Source organism: Aquarana catesbeiana, linkage group LG08 (assembly GCF_042186555.1).
Source record: "Aquarana catesbeiana isolate 2022-GZ linkage group LG08, ASM4218655v1, whole genome shotgun sequence".
Classification (NCBI taxonomy): Eukaryota; Metazoa; Chordata; class Amphibia; order Anura; family Ranidae; genus Aquarana; species Aquarana catesbeiana.
In genome coordinates this window covers 100,845,423-100,866,086 of record NC_133331.1, presented here as the reverse complement: position 1 = coordinate 100,866,086, position 20,664 = coordinate 100,845,423, and the positions used below count along the sequence as shown (strand labels likewise).

Genomic DNA, 20,664 nt, shown 5'->3' with positions numbered 1-20,664 from the left:
CCTTCTGTCTTCTCCCTACTACTGCTCCTACCAACTCTTGCTCATTCTACATCCATACACTGATAAAACCTCCAGTACTCTGAGACATGCCCCTTCACATAAATCACAGTCCCACATTACCTCCCTCACCCTCCTGCTTCTCCTAATCTCTGGTGACATATCCCCAAACCCTGGGCCACCATCATCTGTCTTTGCCCATTGCTCCCATCCCCCTACACCCTCTGGCAGGAGCCGTAACCCACAGAACTTGGTCTCTATTCCTCTTTCCAAAACCAGCCCCCCCTTTTCCTGTGCCCTGTGGAATGGACGTTCTGTCTGCAACAAACTCACCGCCCTTCACGACCTCTTTATCACAAATTCCTTTAACCTACTTGCCATTACTGAAACCTGGCTTCATGAATCGGATACTATTTCTCCTGCTTCCCTCTCCCATGAGGGCCTTCTCTGAACTCACTCCCCCAGACCAAGCGGACGGAAGGGAGGTGGAGTGGGAATCCTTCTAGCCCCATGCAGCACCTATCAGGTTCTTCACCCACCTCCCTCTCTGACACTCTCCTCTTTTGAGGCACATTGCATTCGTCTTTTTTCTCCCATTTCTCTAAGAATTGCTGTCATCTACCGGCCCCCTGGACCAGTATCAGCCTTTCTTGATGACTTCTCTGCCTGGCTACCCTACTTTCTCTCTTCTGAAATCCCCACAATTATTCTTGGGGACTTCAACATCCCTGTCAACACTAACACTACTATTACTTCTAAACTTCTCAGTCTAACCTCATCGCTTGACCTGAAGCAATGGATACAGGCTCTTACCCACTCCAACGGCAACACCCTTGACCTTGCCTTCTCCTATCTGTGCACTCCGTGCAACCTTTCCAACAATCCACTCCCACTCTCTGATCACCACCTTGTTAGTTTTGATCTCTCCCTGTCTTCCACCTCCTCTCCCTCCAACCGCCTAACAGTTACACGTAGAAACCTTCGCCACCTCAACCCTTCTCTTCTCTACTCTGCTACTGATCACCTCTATGACAAAATCTCACCTCTGTCCTGCCCCAACCTAGCTACTTTCATCTACAACAGCTCACTGTCTTCCTCCCTAGACAAGCTTGCCCCCCTCACTACACGCAGAATTAGGCCCCGACTGCTACAACCCTGGCAAACAGATGACACCAGAAGTCTCAGAAAACATAGCCGCGTCAACTCTTCTCTACCTTCAATACTCTACTCTGTCCTCCACTCACCAACTCACTCACTGCCCAGGAGATTGCCAATCACTTCAAAACTAAGATTGATACAATTCATGAGGAGATCGCCAATGCGCAAATACCTCCCACCTGCAACACCCCATGTCCACAGACACAATCATTACTTCCCTCATTCAACCCTGCTACTATTACTGAGGTTGCTAAACTTTTATCTAGCACTCATCTAACCACTTGCCCCCTGGATCCTGTTCCCTCGCAAATGCTACGCTCACCCTCTGACTCGATTCTACGCTCTCTAACTCACATTTTCAACCTCTCCCTCTCTTGTGGCATCTTCCCAAACTCTCTAAAACATGCGCTAGTCACCCCCATACTAAAAAAGCCCTCACTGGATCCCACCAATCTCAACAACTTACGTCCCATCTCCTTACTCTCCTTCTCCTCCAAACTTCTTGAAAGACTGGTCTACAACCGACTATGCAACCATCTGACCATGAATAAACTTCTTGATCCCCTTCAGTCCGGTTTTCGCCCTCAACACTCCACGGAAACTGCTCTCCTTAAACTCTCAAATGATCTACTAATGGCTAAAGCCAATGGACACTATTCTGTACTACTTCTCCTGGATCTCTCTGCTGCCTTTGACACAGTGGACCACCCCCTCCTCCTCAAAAAACTCCACTCCTTCGGTCTCCGTGACTGTACTCTTCGCTGGTTCTCATCCTACCTATCCCACCGCTCCTTCAGTGTCACTTACAACTCTACTTCCTCCTCTCCTCTTCCTTTTTCCGTTGGGGTCCCCCAAGGTTCTGTTCTTGGACCTCTCCTTTTCTCAATCTACACCACCTCCTTGGGTCAGTTAATTGCCTCCCACAGCTTTAAATATCATCTCTACGCTGATGACACCCAAATCTATCTCTCCACCCCCCAGCTCTCTCCATCTGTCTCCTCATGCATTACCAACTTACTAGCAGACATATCAGCCTGGATGTCACATCACTTTCTCAAACTCAACCTATCCAAAACTGAGCTCATGATATTTCCTCCCTCAGGTGCCACTTCCCCTGATTTCCCTGTCAAGATCAACGGCTCAACTATCAACCCATCTCCCCACGCCAAGGTCCTAGGTGTAATCCTGGACTCTGAACTAACCTTTCGACCCCACATTCTATCACTATCCAAAGCTTGCCGCCTCAGTCTTCGCAACATCTCCAAGATACGCCCCTTCCTAACCAATGACACCACAAAGCTTCTAATCCACTCCCTGGTCATCTCCCGCCTCGATTACTGCAACTCCCTCCTCATTGGTTTACCTCTAAATAGGCTATCCCCACTTCAGTCCATCATGAACGCTGCTGCCAGGCTCATCCACCACACAAACCGCTCAGCGTCTGCCACACCCCTCTGCCAATCTCTCCATTGGCTGCCATTCAGTCACCAAATTAAATTCAAGCTACTAACTATAACTTACAAAGCCATCCACAACCTGGCCCCCAGCTACATCTCTAACCTAGTCACAAAATACCAACCTAATCGTTCTCTTCGCTCCTCCCAAGACCTCCTGCTCTCAAATTCCCTTGTCACCTCATCCCATGCTCGCCTTCAGGACTTCTTTAGAGCCTCCCCCATCATCTGGAATGCTCTACCCCAATTCGTCCGATTTTCTCCTACTTTATCCACTTTCAGACGATCCCTGAAAACTCATCTCTTCAGAGAAGCCTATCTGGCCCCCACCTAACAACTGTACATTTATCTTCTCAATCAGCACATCACCCATAGTTATTACCTTTTGTATCTCTTGACCTTCCCTCTTCGATTGTAAGCTCTAAGGAGCAGGGCCCTCTGATTCCTACTGTATCAAATTGTATTGTATTTATACTGTTTACCCTCAAGTTGTAAAGCGCTACATAAACTGTTGGCGCTATATAAATACTGTATAATAATAAAAAATAATAATATTTACTACTGAGTTTGGAAATCTTATATTTCCTGGTGTGAGGCCAGGAAATGGCATCCCTGTAAATATGTCATAGGAAAGATTCTTGCATTTCTATAGTTGGGGGTAGAAATTTACCTGGCTTTAGGTACAATCAAGAGTCAGATCTCAGCCTTATCTGTATTTTTTCAAAAGACCAACTGCTTCGCATTCCTTGGTTCGAGCCTTTATACAAGGGGTAGTTCGTGTAACTCAGCCAGTCAGGCCACCTTTGTGTCCCTGGGATTTGAATCTGGTCTTGGCTGCTTTGCAAAAACAACCTTTTGAGCCTATTCTGATCCTTTTGACAAGGAAATTCTTTTTTTTTTTTTTTTGGTCGCAGTGACCAAAGGAGGGTGTCAGAGTTGGCAGCTTCTTCTTGTAATGAGCAATATTTGATTATACATCAGGACAAGGTGTTGCGTCTTCATCTGGCATTTCTGCTTAAAGTGTCCAGTTTTCACTTATACCAAGATATCAAACTGCCTTCTTTTTTCCCAGAGCCTCGTTCTACAGAGGAGAGATTGTTGCATTCTCTCAATGTGGTAAGAGCTGTCAGTCTATCTGAAAATGACAGCTCAGATGCGGAAGACTGACTCTTTGTTTGTGCTGCCAGAAGGGCCCAGGAGGTTTCAGGCAGTGTCAAAATCAACTATTTCCCAGTGGATTCGCCAAGTTATAATTCAGGCTTATGGGTTGAAGAAAAAAGCCCCACTTTTTTGGGTGGGAGCACACTCTACCAGGGGAGTAGGTGCCTCATGGGCAGTCATCAAGCCTCCTATGGCTCAGATTTGCAAGGCCGCTACTTGGTCACCAGCTCATACATTCACAAAATTTTATCAAATGCATGTAAGGCATGAGGGGGATGCTGCGTTTGGGCGATATAGGTCCTCACGTCTGATGGTGGTCTGCATTGTGTGTCTCCCTCCCCTCAGTGGCATTGCTTTGGGACATCCCAGATAGTAATTACTATAGCTGAGGTAATTCTTGCATGGGAGGGGTTATATAGAGGGGGACTTCCTGTCTTTTTGGTGTGCCAGTGTCCATTCACCTATAGGTGGCGTATAACCCAGATAGTAATTACTATAGCTGCTCTGTGTCCCATGATGTACTCCCAAGAAAAGGATTTTACAGGTAAACTGTAGGAAAAATCCTATTTTATGCTATTGGTCATGTGCTTTCAGAAAATATATGGTGTTGAGGTTTTTTTTTTTTTTACAATTTCTGAAAGCTGCAAGTATAAAATAAAAAAACAATGGAAAGATTGCAAAAATAGTCCGGCTACCAGAGTTTAAAAGTGGAGCGCAGGACCTGGAAGCGAAAAGAGTTAAAACATCTGCTCTTTTTACAAGGCAGCTCCAGAACGGTAATTTAATTACTGATACAGAGAGGTGTGGCTTCCAGGGTTTGATGATCACACACCTAACCAAACCTTATTCTGTTCTCCACGTTTGAAGTAATCTAGTTTCACACTGTGCTTGGCAGAAGACTCGGCTTTCACCATGTGAATTATTGAACAGAGGTGATACGAGACCTCTGGATTTATAATACACAATTCTGAGAATGTAAAACTAGATTCCACTTCCCCCTGGGCTTTTCAATTTTCCGAGTAACTGTTTTGTACACCTAGGTTAAGTGCTTATTAGCAGGGAATACACGCGTTTATTACTTTGCTGTATTGTGATATTTTATTTAGCTTGTGACTGACTAGTATTTGAATTTTGCTGTAGCTACCATTACAGATTTATAATATAGTGTATGCCAGCTTTTAGGTTAGTAATGAGTCTTTTTGTACATGAATGTCAGATTTAAAATATTGTTGTGTATTTCTGGAGCCCCTCTAGGCATACATTGACTGCAGTACAACCTATGGCCAAGTACATGCAGACTTTTCATCAGGCTAAAATGGCTGTCATCTGTAATGTGCTTTTTAAAGGGTCACTAAAAAATAAAAAAATAATAAAACCCTCCCTAATTACTATAATGTGCCTGTGCCCTTTGTTTAGCTCAAAAATCTTTGTTTATAAATACGTCTCTGGTGCACCCGGCAGTAACCAATAGTGTGGTGGAAGAGACTGTTTCCACCACACTACGCATGCTCCCCTCCTTCGACGTATGTAAGCCATGTCTACACATGGCTACTTGAATTATTACCTGGAAAAGATGTTTCCTAGCCAGTTGCAACTACACAGTAAAGGAGGTGCTTGGGATGGTTCAGCAGCACTTGCATGTCATTTCCAACATGCTGCTACTGATACTACATCTACTACTACTATCTCGAGACCTGAGGTGGGTGATCAGCAAGGGGCGCGTGTCGGCTTGTCACCTCAGTCCAATTTGCCTGCAAAGAGAGACAATGCTGTAGAACAGTGGTCTCCAAACTAAATCCTGAGGGCCACACTATTCCTTCCATTGACACCGACAATGGGGCACCATTTTGTTATACTGGCATTGGGGCATTTTTTGCTCCCACTGGCTATTGTCTGACCAACAGCAAACTGGCCCTATTGCTTGGAAAGTTTGGAGACCCCTGCTATAGAACAAAGAGCTCTGTTACCCTATTGAAGGAAATCTGACGTTACAGATTCTGCTCTCCTAAATATCTGGTACAAAGACCTGATTTTTTTTCTCCAGCACTTTAAATTGCACCAGCACTTGGAGTAATTATATTTATTTTCCCTGCAGGATCTCTCCAATTATAGCATGTCCAGTGCACACTTTGTTCAATAGTACCAAGCCCTGTTAAGGAAGAACCCCAAAAAAGCATTTTTATGGTATAGGACAGTGTTTCTCAACTCCAGTCCTCAAGGCGCCCCAACAGGTCATGTTTTTAGGATTTCCCTCAGACGAAATGGCTGTGATAATTACTAAGGCAGTGAAACTGATCAAATCACCTGTGCAAAATAATGGAAATCCAGAAAACATGACCTGTTGGGGCGCCTTGAGGACTGGAATTGAGAAACATTGGTATAGGAGTCTAAGTAAAATTTTAATCTGAACTTTACATGTTCTGCTTTTGGCACTTGACTTCTTGCACACCCAGTCCCTCCTTGTGCAGAAACCAACTTTTTACCACCACTCTTGGGAGAGCTGCCTATGGAGAACCATTCCCACTACACTGCTTGAGACCTGAATGAAAACACCTGCTGCTTTAAGAGATCCTGCCCCACACCTTTCTTCTACTTCCCCTTATATTACAAGGGGGGAGTTTACAAAACAGTGCTGTCTTAATGGTAATGTTTGAAGGCATTATAGGGCCGCTGTTGTTTTACGTCTTGGCATTTGAAACTATACCTCACAGCCTTCGGAAGTGCTGCATGTACCTATTGTGCAAAATGTTATTGTGGATTATCTCTATGGATGGCTATGAGTATGTTTGGCTGGCCATACATAGTGCGTTTTTTTTTTTTTTTTTTTTTTTTTTCTTTTTCAGCCAGTGGGTTAAACAAAAAAAAAAATCCACAGCAGGGAGACTGATTAGAGCTATAGCTCAAGAATACAGACTGGGCGATTGAACAGAAGTCAATCAGCAGATCGACTTCTGTTCACCCACAGTGGCCACACATGGATCGAAATTCAGACAGTCCCTGCTGAACCAGCCAATATTCAATCCATGCACGTCCAGCTTTTGTTCATAATATATACTGTAGGATTGTTACTAGAGGTCGACCGATATATCGGCTGATATTTGGCTTTTTTTACTTAATCGGCATCGGCCGATTGTGCTGATAAAAAAAGCCGGGACTTGCAAATGACTTCTGTAATAGAAGTCAATGCAAGTTTTCTGAAGTTTTCTTCTCTCCTCCTCTGGGCAGCCTGCCAAGTCTGATAAGAAGATACATTGTATCTCTTTCAGGTTCTTTGATCAATAGACTGAACTCCGTGTGTAGAAGTTCTCAGTTTAACAATTTAAAGACTAAATCTTTTCTGACACTTGTTGCTTACAAGTAAAAATCCTGTATTTTCTGCTAGAAAATCACTTAGAACCCCCAAACATTATATATATTTTTTCTAGCAGAGACCCTAGGGAATAAAATAGCGGTTGTTGCAATATTTTATGTCACACGGTATTTGCGCAGCGGTCTTTCAAACACAATTTTTTTTTTAAAAATACACTAATGAAATAAAAAAAAAAAAAAAAGCAGTAAAGTTAGCCCATTTTTTTCGTCGAAAAGTTTTGATTACCTGTTTTTGTGTATTTAATATTTAAGATAGTTATTTTTTTTTTAATCTAAATTATACATACAAGTGAACTGATTGGAGGTTTGTTTTGTTTAATAAATGTTTAAATATAAAAAATTTTCTGTATCACTTATTACTTAAGGCTGCTTTCACACTGGAGCGGGCAGGCGTTGACGGTAAAACGCTGTTAGTTTTAGCGGCGCTTTACCGTCATTTTAGTGGCGCTATTCGGCTGCTAGCGGGGCGCTTATAACCCAGCTAGCGGCCGAAGAAGGGGTTAAATGCGCCCCTGAAGCGCTGCTGCCGAAACACTTTGCAGGCGCTTCGGCAGCGGTGCGCATTCATTTCAATGGGCAGGAGTGGTGGAGGAGCGGTATACACCGCTCCAAAGATGCCGCTTGCAGGACTTTTTTTTAACATCCTGCCAGCGCATCGCCTCAGTGTGAAAGCACTCGGGATATCACACTGAGACTGCAGGGGAGCCGTTTTACAGGCGCTATTTTTAGGCCAAAAGCACCTGAAAAACGCCCCAGTGTGAAAGGGGTCTAACTGTTAGATTTTATGCGATGAAGGGAAAAAAAAAAAAGGAATCGGCCTAATATATCGCCCCAAAAAAATCAGCATCATATATTGGCCATCGGCCACTGCAATTTCTAAATATCGGCTTTGGCATCGGCCAGAGAAAGACCCATATCGGTCGACCTCTAATTGTTACCCTTCCTAAACTAAAACATGGTGTATAGGTTCATGATGTGTGAACAAGAAACCACTATAAATATAAAATCAGATGTGACATGAGTTGATGTAAAGTGCTTTGTAGGTGTTGTACAGTTTCCAGTTCTCTGCATTATGTCATTTGTTTCCTTACTTTCAGGAAGAAGTATGTCATTCAGAGGAGAGAGAGGAAATGACGAACAGCCCATGGAGATGATCAAAGTATCGCATTTGAAGTAGGTTTGCTGTAACTATAACTCCCCCCCGCTTGGTGAATGTTATTTTACATTGCATTACAAATATTCCCACTCTATCAGAGGAAGGGGTGAACCATGCATCTTTGTTGTGATCTGACACCTGTCCATGTGTATTGCAGGCAGTATCTTGTTGTGGTGTTTAAGGACAAACCTATGGAATTATGGGATATCAGGACTTGTACTCTGCTTCGTGAGATGTCAAAGGTCTTCCCTACAGTAACTGCCTTGGTATGTATGATGGACACATTCTAATGACCAAGATAATATGTGTGTTTTTGTACTGCTTAACCACCTAATCGCTGTATGTTTGAAGTATAACTAAATGCAAAACTTTTTTTTTTTTCGTTGTTTTGGATAGAGTGGAGAGGGATTTGAATGCCTGTCGTGTTTTTATGGCTGTCCATGTCTCTGTTAGAGAAATGCACCCTCTCTATTAGTCCTGTTTATTATTATCGCCTAAAGTGAAAGAGAAAAAAATCCCAAATAACAATGGTTGTCACCAGAACAGGAATAGAGGGAAAATCTTTCAATGGAGACACTAGTTCTTGTGACTACCATAGATTTCCTTCACTTTGGAAGGATTTCCTTTAACGTCCTATTGTGGCTATAGGACAGGAAGTTAAGGGAAATCCAGTAGACACAACAAAAAAAACGACAGGTTATAACCATCCCTTACTGTATAAACACACAGCATTGCTTGGCCCCAGCCCCCCGCTCCCTCCTCACTGGATTGATTGACAGCAGCAGGAGCCAATGGCTCCCGTTGCTGTCTCTGTGCCTGTGAGAGGGAGAGAAGAAAAGCACTGCTGTAGACTAGTACAGCAGTGGATCTAAAGGGGAGCAGGGTAACTATTTAAGGGGGCTGATGATGGAGGGTTTTTTCTTCTTCTTTTTTTGTGTTTTTTTTTTTGTTTACCCCCCCGGAAATGTATCAAATGTGGCAGCGGAGGGGGGGAGGAAGCACACAAGCGGAGCTTCCCCTTTTGGGACACAGCAAAAAAAAAAAATAACGAATGAGGGGTTTAGCAAATTACCTATACTGTATTTAGAAATGTTTTGCCTGGCAGTGCACTTTAGTATTGTATTGTGAACATACCTTGTTAGAGCTGAGAAAATGAGTAGCACTACCAGTTCTTTTCTGCAGTGGAGTTTTTCTTTCTATGTAGATTGTCACATCGCAGTCTGTCACGTATAGCTGCTATATGGATGACTGCACAGAGATTTTACCATTTCTGTGATTGTTTTGTGTTATGTCAGTAGCCCAGAATTTTTTGGCTTTTCAGACATTACAAATGTAGTAACTCTGCCTCCTCCTCGGTCTCTCAGGAGTGGTCCCCATCTCATAATCTGAAGAGCCTCCGCAAGAAGCAGATGGCAGCTCGCGAGGCAATGGCACGTCAGACAGTGTCCTCAGACAGTGATCCAAACAGCTTTGAGTCTTCAGTCATCAGGTGAAACATCTGGCACTTCTTTAGAGGCATAGTAATAATTCATAACTCTTCCATCACACTGTGCTGAACACTTGTGAAATCAGGGAAACCGAATCAATCTCAAGTGCATAAAACTATAACCAAAAAGCCTTATTACAAATAAATGAATAATGCAGTAAGATGTTGTATACTTAGGTGGCATTTTTGTTTTTTATTTGCATCTAAAAAAAAAATGTTTTCCCAAGGGAACATCTTGAATCAGATAGTATGGAGAGCTATTAAAGGTAACTAACTACACATAGCAACCAATCACATGTCAGCTTCCAGCAGTGAAGTGTAAGTAATCAGATGAGTGTGAGACTTCTTTTTTAACGGACGACTCTGGAGTGATGCAGTTTACACGTACTTTGCTTTAGGCTGGGCTTACATTTGACCCTTATTTGGAATCCAATGCATGGTAGTGTAGGTGCGTTGCTTTAGTATATAGGGGTGCTGTTCAAAATGAGTGGCATGACAGCACACCTAAGCGTGTAACACAACGCAGTGGTGTAAACCTGGCTTAAAGGATTGCATGAATTACTGGAAAATGTTAGGTGTTTTATGAAGATCCCATGTCCACTCTGTACCAAACATACTTCTCATGTAAAGTGTATGTGGAGATGTTTTTAAAATGACACATCCAAATGTGATCTGGCTGTTGGTCTTTCTCAGACGAGAGCTCGAAGAGAAGAATTCATTCTCTAGGCTGGATGATTATAATTCCATAGAGGTAAGGCAGGTAATACATTGTACATTTTTCTTTTCCTTTCAACCAACTGGTTGAAAGGGGAAAAAAAAAACATTTCCCATATCTGCACATTCATGTCTTTCCCCCTGAGTTATTGTGCTCTTAAGACAGAGGGATCTTCCCACTGTCAGAATACACTGATCAGTGCTGCTGGCGGAACTGATTGTTCTGGGAAAATCTGACCGACTGCTTGTACAGAGGTCTATCGGTATGCCCATACATGGAACAAAATTTGTCCGATTCCTGCTAAACCAACCAAATTTTGATCTATGTATGGCTACCTTGAGGCTGGTGTGGTGGGTGCATGCAGCTCAGTTGCTTATTTATGCATGAGGTGTTCTACAGAACCGTTATATGGCTCCCTTAACTTCTGTTTTCGGTCTCTGCTTCAAGACCGCATAGTTTTTTTATCAGCTAAAATACTTTAAAGTGCATCTCCGCTTTTGTTGAGGAAAAAAAACAGTTCCCTCTGGCTAACCTATTTACATTGAAAGGATTTTAATAAAGGAGAAGGGAAGGGGTGCGGATAAGGCTAGTCTCAGTGTGGTGAGGGTGTTAAGTTATTTTTTTTAATTAAAAAAAAAAAAAAGACATGACACTTTGCCATGAGCCAAGTTCACACTGTGAACTGCATGTGAATCGCACTGCATTCCTGTGCAAATCACATGTTATTCTGTGCGGTGCATTCATTTTGGATGGCTCAAAGCTTTTATTCACACTGTAACTGGATTACATGGGTGCTTATACCCATGCAATTTGGTTAAGGCAAATGCACTGCATTTGTGACCTGTTTTTGGGTGTCATTAGCTTTCCATTGACGCCCGCAGCAGATTGCAGAACATTATGCGATTGCTATGCAGTACGAGAAACGCACAGGAATCGCTGCATTTCCTGCATGGTATCAGCGTGAACCGGGGCTTAGTGAGCAAAGTGACAGAGTTCAAGGACTATTGTTTGCACTTTTTTATAAACTTGTACCATTTAACTGCTGGGCAAGCTCAGTTATGATGAAATGTCACATAGAAGCAGTTTCATTTAATATTTCTGATAAAGCTTCATTGTGTAGAATATTGTAAATTAATATCTTACTTTGTATGCCTATGTACTTGTCAGTGGAAACTACTGCCAAATATGATCAACGTGTTAAATGATCTGTGCCATTGCCCATTGTTACTTTTATAACTGGAATAAAAAATTTAGTAATCCTTGGCCTCAGCAGTAGATCTATAATCTATGTGTTAAAATGGTTAAATCTGCGCTGACCATCTGTGGTAGCTGGCTGAATGAAAACAATTGGCTATAAAGTTATGCCTTGCCTATCTCCCTCATCAGCTCAGCTCTTTAATGCTGATGAGTTTATGCTTTACTCCACCTCCAATTACTTTTCATGCCAGTGAAGGGATACGGATCCCTCTCTAACACTTGCATTAACCCAAAGTACTAATCATACGAGTTGCTGGTTTGCTGCAATTTCAGTTCCTCACTTTATAGCCACTGGCTGTGTATTAATAGAGCACTAATGAGGCCATTAGTGAAGAAAGTGGTAAAGAGAATTAGTCAGTACCTGGTGCCAACAGTTCTCTGCATTTACCTGCTGCATTAGTCTGTTACAGGAGGCGGAGAGCAAGTCGGAGCTGAGCCAAAACGTCTCTGCGCGGGAGCACTTTGTGTTCACAGACACAGATGGGCAGGTTTATCACCTTACTGTGGAGGGGAACAGTGTGAAAGACAGCGCCAGGATTCCCCCAGATGTGAGTTCATATTATTGCTTTTGTACCAGGTTTAGCCTGTGGGCATGTGAAGGGATGATCTCATTTAGCAGCACAGAAAATTAAACCTACTGATTGCCGGCAAAGATCATTACCTCTGCAGGCCTGTGGGAACTGTTCTAGTCACTGTACAGGTTAACTCTTTGGAAGTCTTCAATACACAATTCAGTATTTGTGCTGGAGACAACTGGGCAGTGTGCAGTTTACCTTCTGGGCAATGCTAGTTAAAAACTCTATTTTTATTTTATTAACTGCATACTCCCCAGGCTATACCAGAGCCCACTTATTGACATTTCTCTGAACAGGCTCACACTCTAATATCTCTGCCACATTTATACATACGCACACACCGCGCCGCACTTCCCATCCAGCTGCAGATTGCTGTAGCCTTACTTTTATATTCTGTGTGAGCATATACTGCAGATGCCTCAACCAAGGCTAGTCGGAGAAGTGATAAATTCTGGCACTATTGACATATACAAGGACACCCCTAATTCCAGGGCCTGAGTGTTCTCTGTCAGTATTCTGTACTGGTTGCCATGACTGGCAGAGCATGTAAACGCACCAGGTGATACCATGACTGTACTGAAGATCTGGTGCTGGTCCAGTCCGTGAACTGGAAGACATTCAAAGTATGTGCAAAAGAGCACTCCAATCTTCAGAAATATAAATGCTTTATTTGTTCAAATCCATGCATAACATCAATAGAACACGATAAAACAGGACTATAGCAGCAAGGTTAGCATGTTTCACAAACCAATTGCAGAGGTTATGATTAAGCCATTTGGTACACTAAAAAACACTAATTGTCTCTGCAACTTTATCCCTGACCTGTCTGGTGTGTTCTTTGGCCTTCATGATGCTGTTTATTCACTAAGGCTCTATAACAAACCTCTGAGGGCTTCACATAACAGCTGTATTTATACTGAGATGAAATTGCACACAGGTGGACTCTATTTACTAATTATGTAACTTCTGAAGGCAATTGGTTCCACTAGATTTTAGTTAGGGGTATCAGAGTAAAGGGGTCTGAATACAAATGCCACACTTTTCAGATAGTTATTTGTAAAAAAAATGTGAAAACTATTTTCCTTCCACTTCACAATTTACTGTATGTGCCACTTTGTGTTGATCTATCACATAAAATCCCAATAAAATACATTTACATTTTTGGTTGTAACATGACAAAATGTGGAAAATTTCAGGGGGTATAAATACTTTTTCAAGGCACTGTATATGGAGGTGAGGGGGGAATCTCACACTCTGCCTTGTTATGATGTGGTACCTATAGTCTCATCCTCTGTCTTGCTGTGGTTTGGTACCTATAATCACACTCTCTTACTGTGATGTTGTTCCCTATAATCTTGCCCTCTCTGTCTTGCTGTACTCTATTTTACAGAGACATTGTGACATGGCAGGATAGCTTTCAGTATACAGTACTTGCCAATGTATGTAACCGCATTTCAGTGTATTAAACCAGGTCCTCTGCTTTAAAACTAAGGCCACCCATACAATCTTTGAATCTCGGCTGGTTCAGCAGGAACTGGCCAGGATTCACACCATTAATGGGCAGGCTGAATGTACCAAGTTGATCGATCAATCAACTTGGTTACAACCAGCCTGCCGGATTCTCTTGCGATTAACGCTAGTGGCTCCTATAGCCGCTAGCAATAATCACTGCCTTCTACTGCCGGGATGACATCCCCCGCTGGAAGAAAATCGCTGATTCTCTTGTTAGCACTATCTGTGTTGATGGGGGAATCGTGCAAATTTCTTTCCTGCAACCCGTGGTTGCAGGAAAGAAATGTGCACCATGTGTGGCCTGCCTAAATATTGTAGTTTGTTTAATTCTTTGTGATGGCTGTTCTTCCCCATGGGATAAATTGGCAGGGCCCTTACTGGGGGTTTTGTTTTTTCTTTTTGTGCATCAGTATTAGAAAAAGCAAGCTGGACCCATCTGCAGCCTCACCATTGCCCATCAATGCAGCCTGATCAGTGCCAGATTACAAAGAGCCGGGATCTCCTGTGTACTCAGTGCTCGCAGTCACACAAAACACCGATCCAGTTTCGGGCCAGGAGGCGGGGCTGTGTGTGACTGCGAGCGCTGGGTACACAGAAGATCCCCCGCTCTGTGTAATCTGGCGGCGTTCGTCCCCCTCTTTCCCCTCCGAGGCAGCCAGTTATCAGCATAAAACACACACACATGATTTTGCCCCCCTATTTTGTTACATGCCGATAAATACGATATATATTTAAGGTTATGCTATGTGAATGGAATATGTAACAAATATAGGTGTTATCCAAGTTTGGCTGCAAAAGTGGAATGATGTCTGTGTCAGTAAAATATTCTTCACTGTCCTTGTCCTCATGCAGCTCCTCTTCCATGGTCTGCTGTTACTTCTCCTCCCATAATGGAGCTATTGGTGAGATTACTTGTGACGATAATGTCTTCTTTAGAGCTTCCTGAATCATATATTGTTGAGTAGGTATTGGCACTTTTATGGCATGGATGTGCTGTAATCGCTGTCGTATATTGTGCTAACATTATATCTGTTCAGTCAGCGGCACATTAGCGAAGTGTGAGCATTCAGTCCAGATGGTGCTCATGGGAATGCAGCAGACTATAGCAAGAACCCAAAACTTTCCGAACTTCTGCAAGCGGTTTAATGTGGATAGTCATGGTTAAAAACTTTTCTTTATGTTTAGGATGCTTAGTGTTAAACATTAATGCAATCATCATATATATATATATATATATATATATATATATATATATATATATATATATATATATATATATATATATATATATATATATATATTATATAATATATATGGTAAATGCATGCTGTGTGTTTTTGAAGTGTAATACTACTTTAGGTATTACAAGTCAGAAAGATTACAGTACTCCAGAAAATGCCTTCATCTCTCTTTTCTCCTTAGAACAGAGACATCTTTTTTCAGGTCATCATACAGGCCAGAATTCACTTACTGGGCTAAGACACAGGCCCACAGATAACACAATCATATAAATCTGTTGCCTGTACAGTAGTATTTTTATTATTGGCTATGTTTTGTCACCTTGTGCCTAAATGGTCAACCAAAAAAACGTTAGTGTAATCACTGGGAGAGGGAAACTGAGGAAATGCTGCCTTCAGCTGACTGATGACCCCTTTTACCCAGGATGGTCCTTTTAATAATGAAACCCTTCTTTTTTTTTTTTTTTTATACTAGAAAAAAGGAAAAAAATAAATAAAATAAATATATAATTATATATATATATATATATATATATATATATATATATATATATATATATATATATATATATATATATATATATATATAATGTATGTGTGTGTGACTCCTCTAGACCTCTGAAGGTATGCTGTGATTTCTGGCACCAAGTTGTTAATAGCAGATCCTTTAAGTCCTGTAAATTGCGAGGTGGGTCCTTCATGCATGGGACTTGTTTTTCAAGCACTTCCCACAGGGGCTTGATTGGACTGAGATATGTCAAGTCAGCATCTTGAACTTGTTTTCCTCAAACCATTCTTGAATTCATCAGATCAGGCTACCTTCTTCCATTGCTTCATGGTCCAGTTGTGATGCTTTTGTATCCATTGTAGGTACTTTTGGATGTTTACAGCATGGGGACCCTGCCTTGTCTGCAGCTACACAACAAACTGGAATGCTCTGTGTGTTTTGACACCTTTCTATCAAAAAAATCAGCAATGGCTTTTTCCAGCAATTTGTGCTATCTATCTATCTATCTATCTATCTATCTATCTATCTATCTATCTATCTATCTATCTATCTACACATACATACATACACACACTGGATATAAAAAGTCTACACACCCCTGTTAGGTTTTTGTGATGTAAATAATTTCAGAACTTTTTCCACCTTTTTAATGTGAAATATAAACACTACAACTCGGTTGACAAACAAACTGAAATCTTTTAGGGGGGGCAGTAGAAATAAAAAACTAATGTGGTTGGATAGGTGTGCACACCCTCTTATAGCTGGGGATGTAGCTGTGTTCAGAATTAGGCCCCTTTCACACATACAGACCGTTTATTTCATCAGTTCAGTACACTTCAAAATGGGGAAAAAAAAAGTATTCACCTGTTGTTTTTTTTTTCATTAAAAAAAAAAAGTGACTGAACTGCAAACACTGTATATAGCTGGTTGCTAAGAAGGGGGCCGGGAAGCTGGCCGCCGCGTCTTTAAAGTGGAGTTCCACCCAAAATTGGACTTTCTGCTCATTTTTCTCACCCCCCAACCCCCCCCCCCCCCCCGGTGCCATAATTGGCACCTTTCTGGGGGAGGGGGGACATTTTTCCACTTCTGGGAGACACAGCTACAGATATCGACGTCACGGCTCCCTCCTCTTCCCCCTGTCACTGGGCCAGTAGGAATGAGGAGCAGAGCTTTGCACATGCGCAGTATGGTTCCCCGGCGTGAAGCCGTAAGGCTACACTGACAGGTTCCCTTACATGCAATGGCGGCGGCAGCACCCGACAGCTGATGGAAACATCAGCTGCGGTGCGGACATCACTGGACTCCAGAATGGGCAAGTGTTCTATTAATATATATGTATGTATGTGTATATGTGTATATATATATATATATATATATATATATATATATATATATATATAATATATACACACACACACTTATTTATGTCTAATTTATTTACGCAGACTTGTAAAATTACTGATGGGTCTCCATGCCCTATGATACTAGATAGTAAACTGGAGTGCCTGCATCTGTCTGGTATATGTCTCCTGTACACCCTGTATGGGAGAGGGGGGGTTAGTGCCCTGAGCAAGTCTGTCCTGGTGCATGCCTGCCTTTAAATGTATTAAATGGGGAATTTTATAGAGAAATTAATATGCCTGTTTTTCAGCAGTTTTGAATTAAGCAGAATTTTGTTTGTATTGTGCAGGGCAGCATGGGGAGCATTTCATGCATTGCCTGGAAAGGTGACATCTTGGTTTTGGGAGATGTTGATGGGAACCTAAACTTCTGGGACCTAAAAGGTCGTATGTCCAGGTAAGAGGCATTCTTATTTCATTGCTCAGGAGTCAGGACTGACAATATTCTACATGTATATATTCAAAGCACATCTGATCTGTATAAATATGGCAAGGATGTTTGTAAATCTGAATTTGAATTTGTACCATTTTTAAACGTGACAGTTTTTTTTTTTTTGATGACCTTGTTCACCAAAAACTGACATGTCCGTTTTGAGTGGCCCATGAAATAATGCTGTGTCAAACTCTGATTGTATACCCTGAGATCATAATGTGTGTACCTTTCTTACAACAAAGCCCTCCTCCGGTGCCATTAGTATACACCACAAGATTATTTCTCTTTTTGGTAGTGTTGTATATGCATGTCATTTATTAAAGTGGTAAAAGTATTCTTTTTACCCACAGCAACCAAACAGATTTTTTTTTATGAAAAGGAGCACTTCGAGGGTTCCAATTGCCATGAAAACACTTTCATTAGTGCCCATTTTCTGTTTAAGTACTTGGAGCCATACTTCTATTCACTTCCCTAGCGGAGCGTACTGTCCCATTGGCACCCTGCTACTGGTACTGTTTGTTGATTATGGTCTATAAAACACCCATTTGATTGTGACATGGATGGTCTGGTCTAACGTAAACTATCATTTCTGACACTGATGTCTTTCAACTGTTTCCTCTGGATACAAACTTTTTTCCTAAAAAAAAAAAAACATTGTGAAAGAAAACCTTTTTGATATGTAATACCCATCATAATGCAGCATCCCTGTGACTTGAAACTGAGTCTAAACTCTGGGACATTAAAAATGTATTTATCATGGTAATTGTTTAAGCACATTATTGGATCTTGTTTAATGTGGTGCTTCATGTTGAACAAGCCTCTGATTAAAATCTACAAATATGTATTATCCCGAAAGCTGAGGAAAAACCCATTGATCTGTAATGCATCTGTTCACCCAGATTCATTGCTAATTAAAATTCATCAGCAGTTAGTGCCTTTTATTGCTGCCTGGTACTAAATGTAATGTTCTAAGTGGGTTAATGGGATAAGTGACCTTTGTAAGCATGCTGTGATCGCTATCATACATTGTAATGTGTGCTAAACTGTGAGCAATTTTTGCTCTCATTTATTTTAGGGGAGTACCTACACACCGAAACTGTGTGCGGAAAATCCGATTTGCACCAGGAAAAGGGAACCAGAAGCTAATTGTGCTGTATAGTGATGGAGCTGAGGTTTGGGATACCAAAGAGGTATTTTTTTTTTTTTTTTTTATAATATTAGAGGTGTATTTGCTAAGACCTGAGCAGAAAAAAAATCTAGAGCAGCTGTGCATAGTAACCAATTGACTAGTGGTCACTTTAAAAACTCAGATCGGTAGTAAACCGCAAAAAAGAAAACAAAAAAAAAAAATCTCCTTGCAAGCTAAGAGCATGCTGTGCTAGTATGCATTGCATACTAGCATGTTATGAAAGACTTGCCTGAAAACAAAGCCCTCCAGTGCAGCTCTATCATGGCTCCCCAGGGCTTCTATCTTCACTCACTCTTCCTTCCGGGTTCGTGGGCTGCGGCCGTTTGAGTGACCAAACTGCGATGAAGTTACGGCTGCGGCGCAGCTCTCTTTATGGATGGCTTGTTGTCCATTGAGAGCGCAGTGTGCCAATGCTTTATTATATGGTTACCTGTAGGAATAAAAGATCTTTTACTACCACTTTAACCTCTTCCCATGAAAAAATGTACCTGTACTTCATTTTAAGGAAGTGGTTGTACCAGGGTTCACCCGGTACCATTTTTTTAGAGCTGGCGGTTGGCTTTCTAGTGATAACAACGAATGCAGCTCAGCAGCCGCTCGGCTGTTATCACAAGGAGCAGGAGGGGACGTCCGCTCCGCTCCGCCTGGGTCTCCCGTCCCAGTGGTAGTCCCGAATAAAGTCGGAATCAGCTTTGATCGGGTCTCAGATGTTTTTTCTGCTTACTTAGCTGCCAATGGCGCTGATTTAAAAAAAAATCCCTAGTACTCAAAAGTGCCAATTTTGGTGCAAAGGAAAAGAGCCCAGATCCCTCCATAAAGAGGACCTGTCACTGCCTATTACTGTCACAAGAGATGTTTACATTCCCTGTGACCGCAATAAAAGAGATTATATATATATATATATATATATATATATATATATATATTACACACACACACACACACACACACACACACACACACACACACACACACACACACACACACACACACACACACACACACACACACACACTCTGTCAGGTTGGATGGTAAACGTTGGTGGACAGCCATTTTTAGGTCTCTCCAGAGATGCTCAATTGGGTTTAAGTCAGGGCTCTGGCTGGGCCATTCAAGAACAGTCATGGAGTTGTTGTGAAGCCACTCCTTCGTTATTTTAGCTGTGTGCTTAGGGTCATTGTCTTGTTGGAAGGTAAACCTTCGGCCCAGTCTGAGGTCCTGAGCACTCTGGAGAAGGTTTTCGTCCAGGATATCCCTGTACTTGGCCGCATTCATCTTTCCCTCGATTGCAACCAGTCGTCCTGTCCCTGCAGCTGAAAAATACCCCCACAGCATGATGCTGCGACCACCATGCTTCACTGTTATGACTGTATTGGACAGGTGATGAGCAGTGCCTGGTTTTCTCCACACATACCACTTAGAATAAAGGCCTAAAAGTTCTATCTTGGTCTCATCAGACCAGAGAATCTTATATCTCACCATCTTGGAGTCCTTCAGGTGTTTTTTAGCAAACTCCATGCGGGCTTTCATGTGTCTTGCACTGAGGAGAGGCTTCCATTGGGCCACTCTGCCATAAAGCCCCGACTGGTGGAGGGCTGCAGTGATGGTTAACTTTCTACAACTTTCTCCCATCTCCCGACTGCATCTCTGGAGCTCAGCCACAGTGATCTTTGGGTTCTTCTTTACCTCTCTCACCAAGGCTCTTCTCCCCCGATAGCTCAGTTTGGCCGGACTGCCAGCTCTAGGAAGGGTTCTGGTCGTCCCAAACATCTTCCATTTAAGGATTATGGAGGCCACTGTGCTCTTTTTTTCTGTAACTTTGGCCAGATCTGTGCCTTGCCACAATTCTGCCTCTGAGCTCTTCAGGCAGTTCCTTTGACCTTGTGATTCTCAATAGCTTTGACATGCACTGTGAGCTGTAAGGTCTTATATAGACAGTGTGTGGCTTTCCCAATCAGTATACTCAAACACAGCAGGACTCAAATGAAGGTGTAGAACCATCTCAAGGATGATCAGAAGAAATGGACAGCACTTGAGTTAAATATGAGTGTCACAG

General features: G+C 42.1%; 1 protein-coding gene across 1 annotated transcript in view; it reads left to right on the top strand.

Moving 5' to 3' along the window:
- The window catches only part of WDR11 (WD repeat domain 11), a 166,846-nt gene that overhangs the window by 95,865 nt on the left and 50,317 nt on the right, over positions 1-20,664 (top strand). Inside the window, exons 13-18 of the mRNA XM_073596233.1 lie at positions 8,237-8,312; positions 8,453-8,561; positions 9,660-9,784; positions 12,154-12,301; positions 17,277-17,383; positions 18,495-18,609. Of these exons, the coding sequence (XP_073452334.1) occupies positions 8,237-8,312; positions 8,453-8,561; positions 9,660-9,784; positions 12,154-12,301; positions 17,277-17,383; positions 18,495-18,609 (680 nt within the window). The remainder of the gene's footprint in view (positions 1-8,236; positions 8,313-8,452; positions 8,562-9,659; positions 9,785-12,153; positions 12,302-17,276; positions 17,384-18,494; positions 18,610-20,664) is intronic.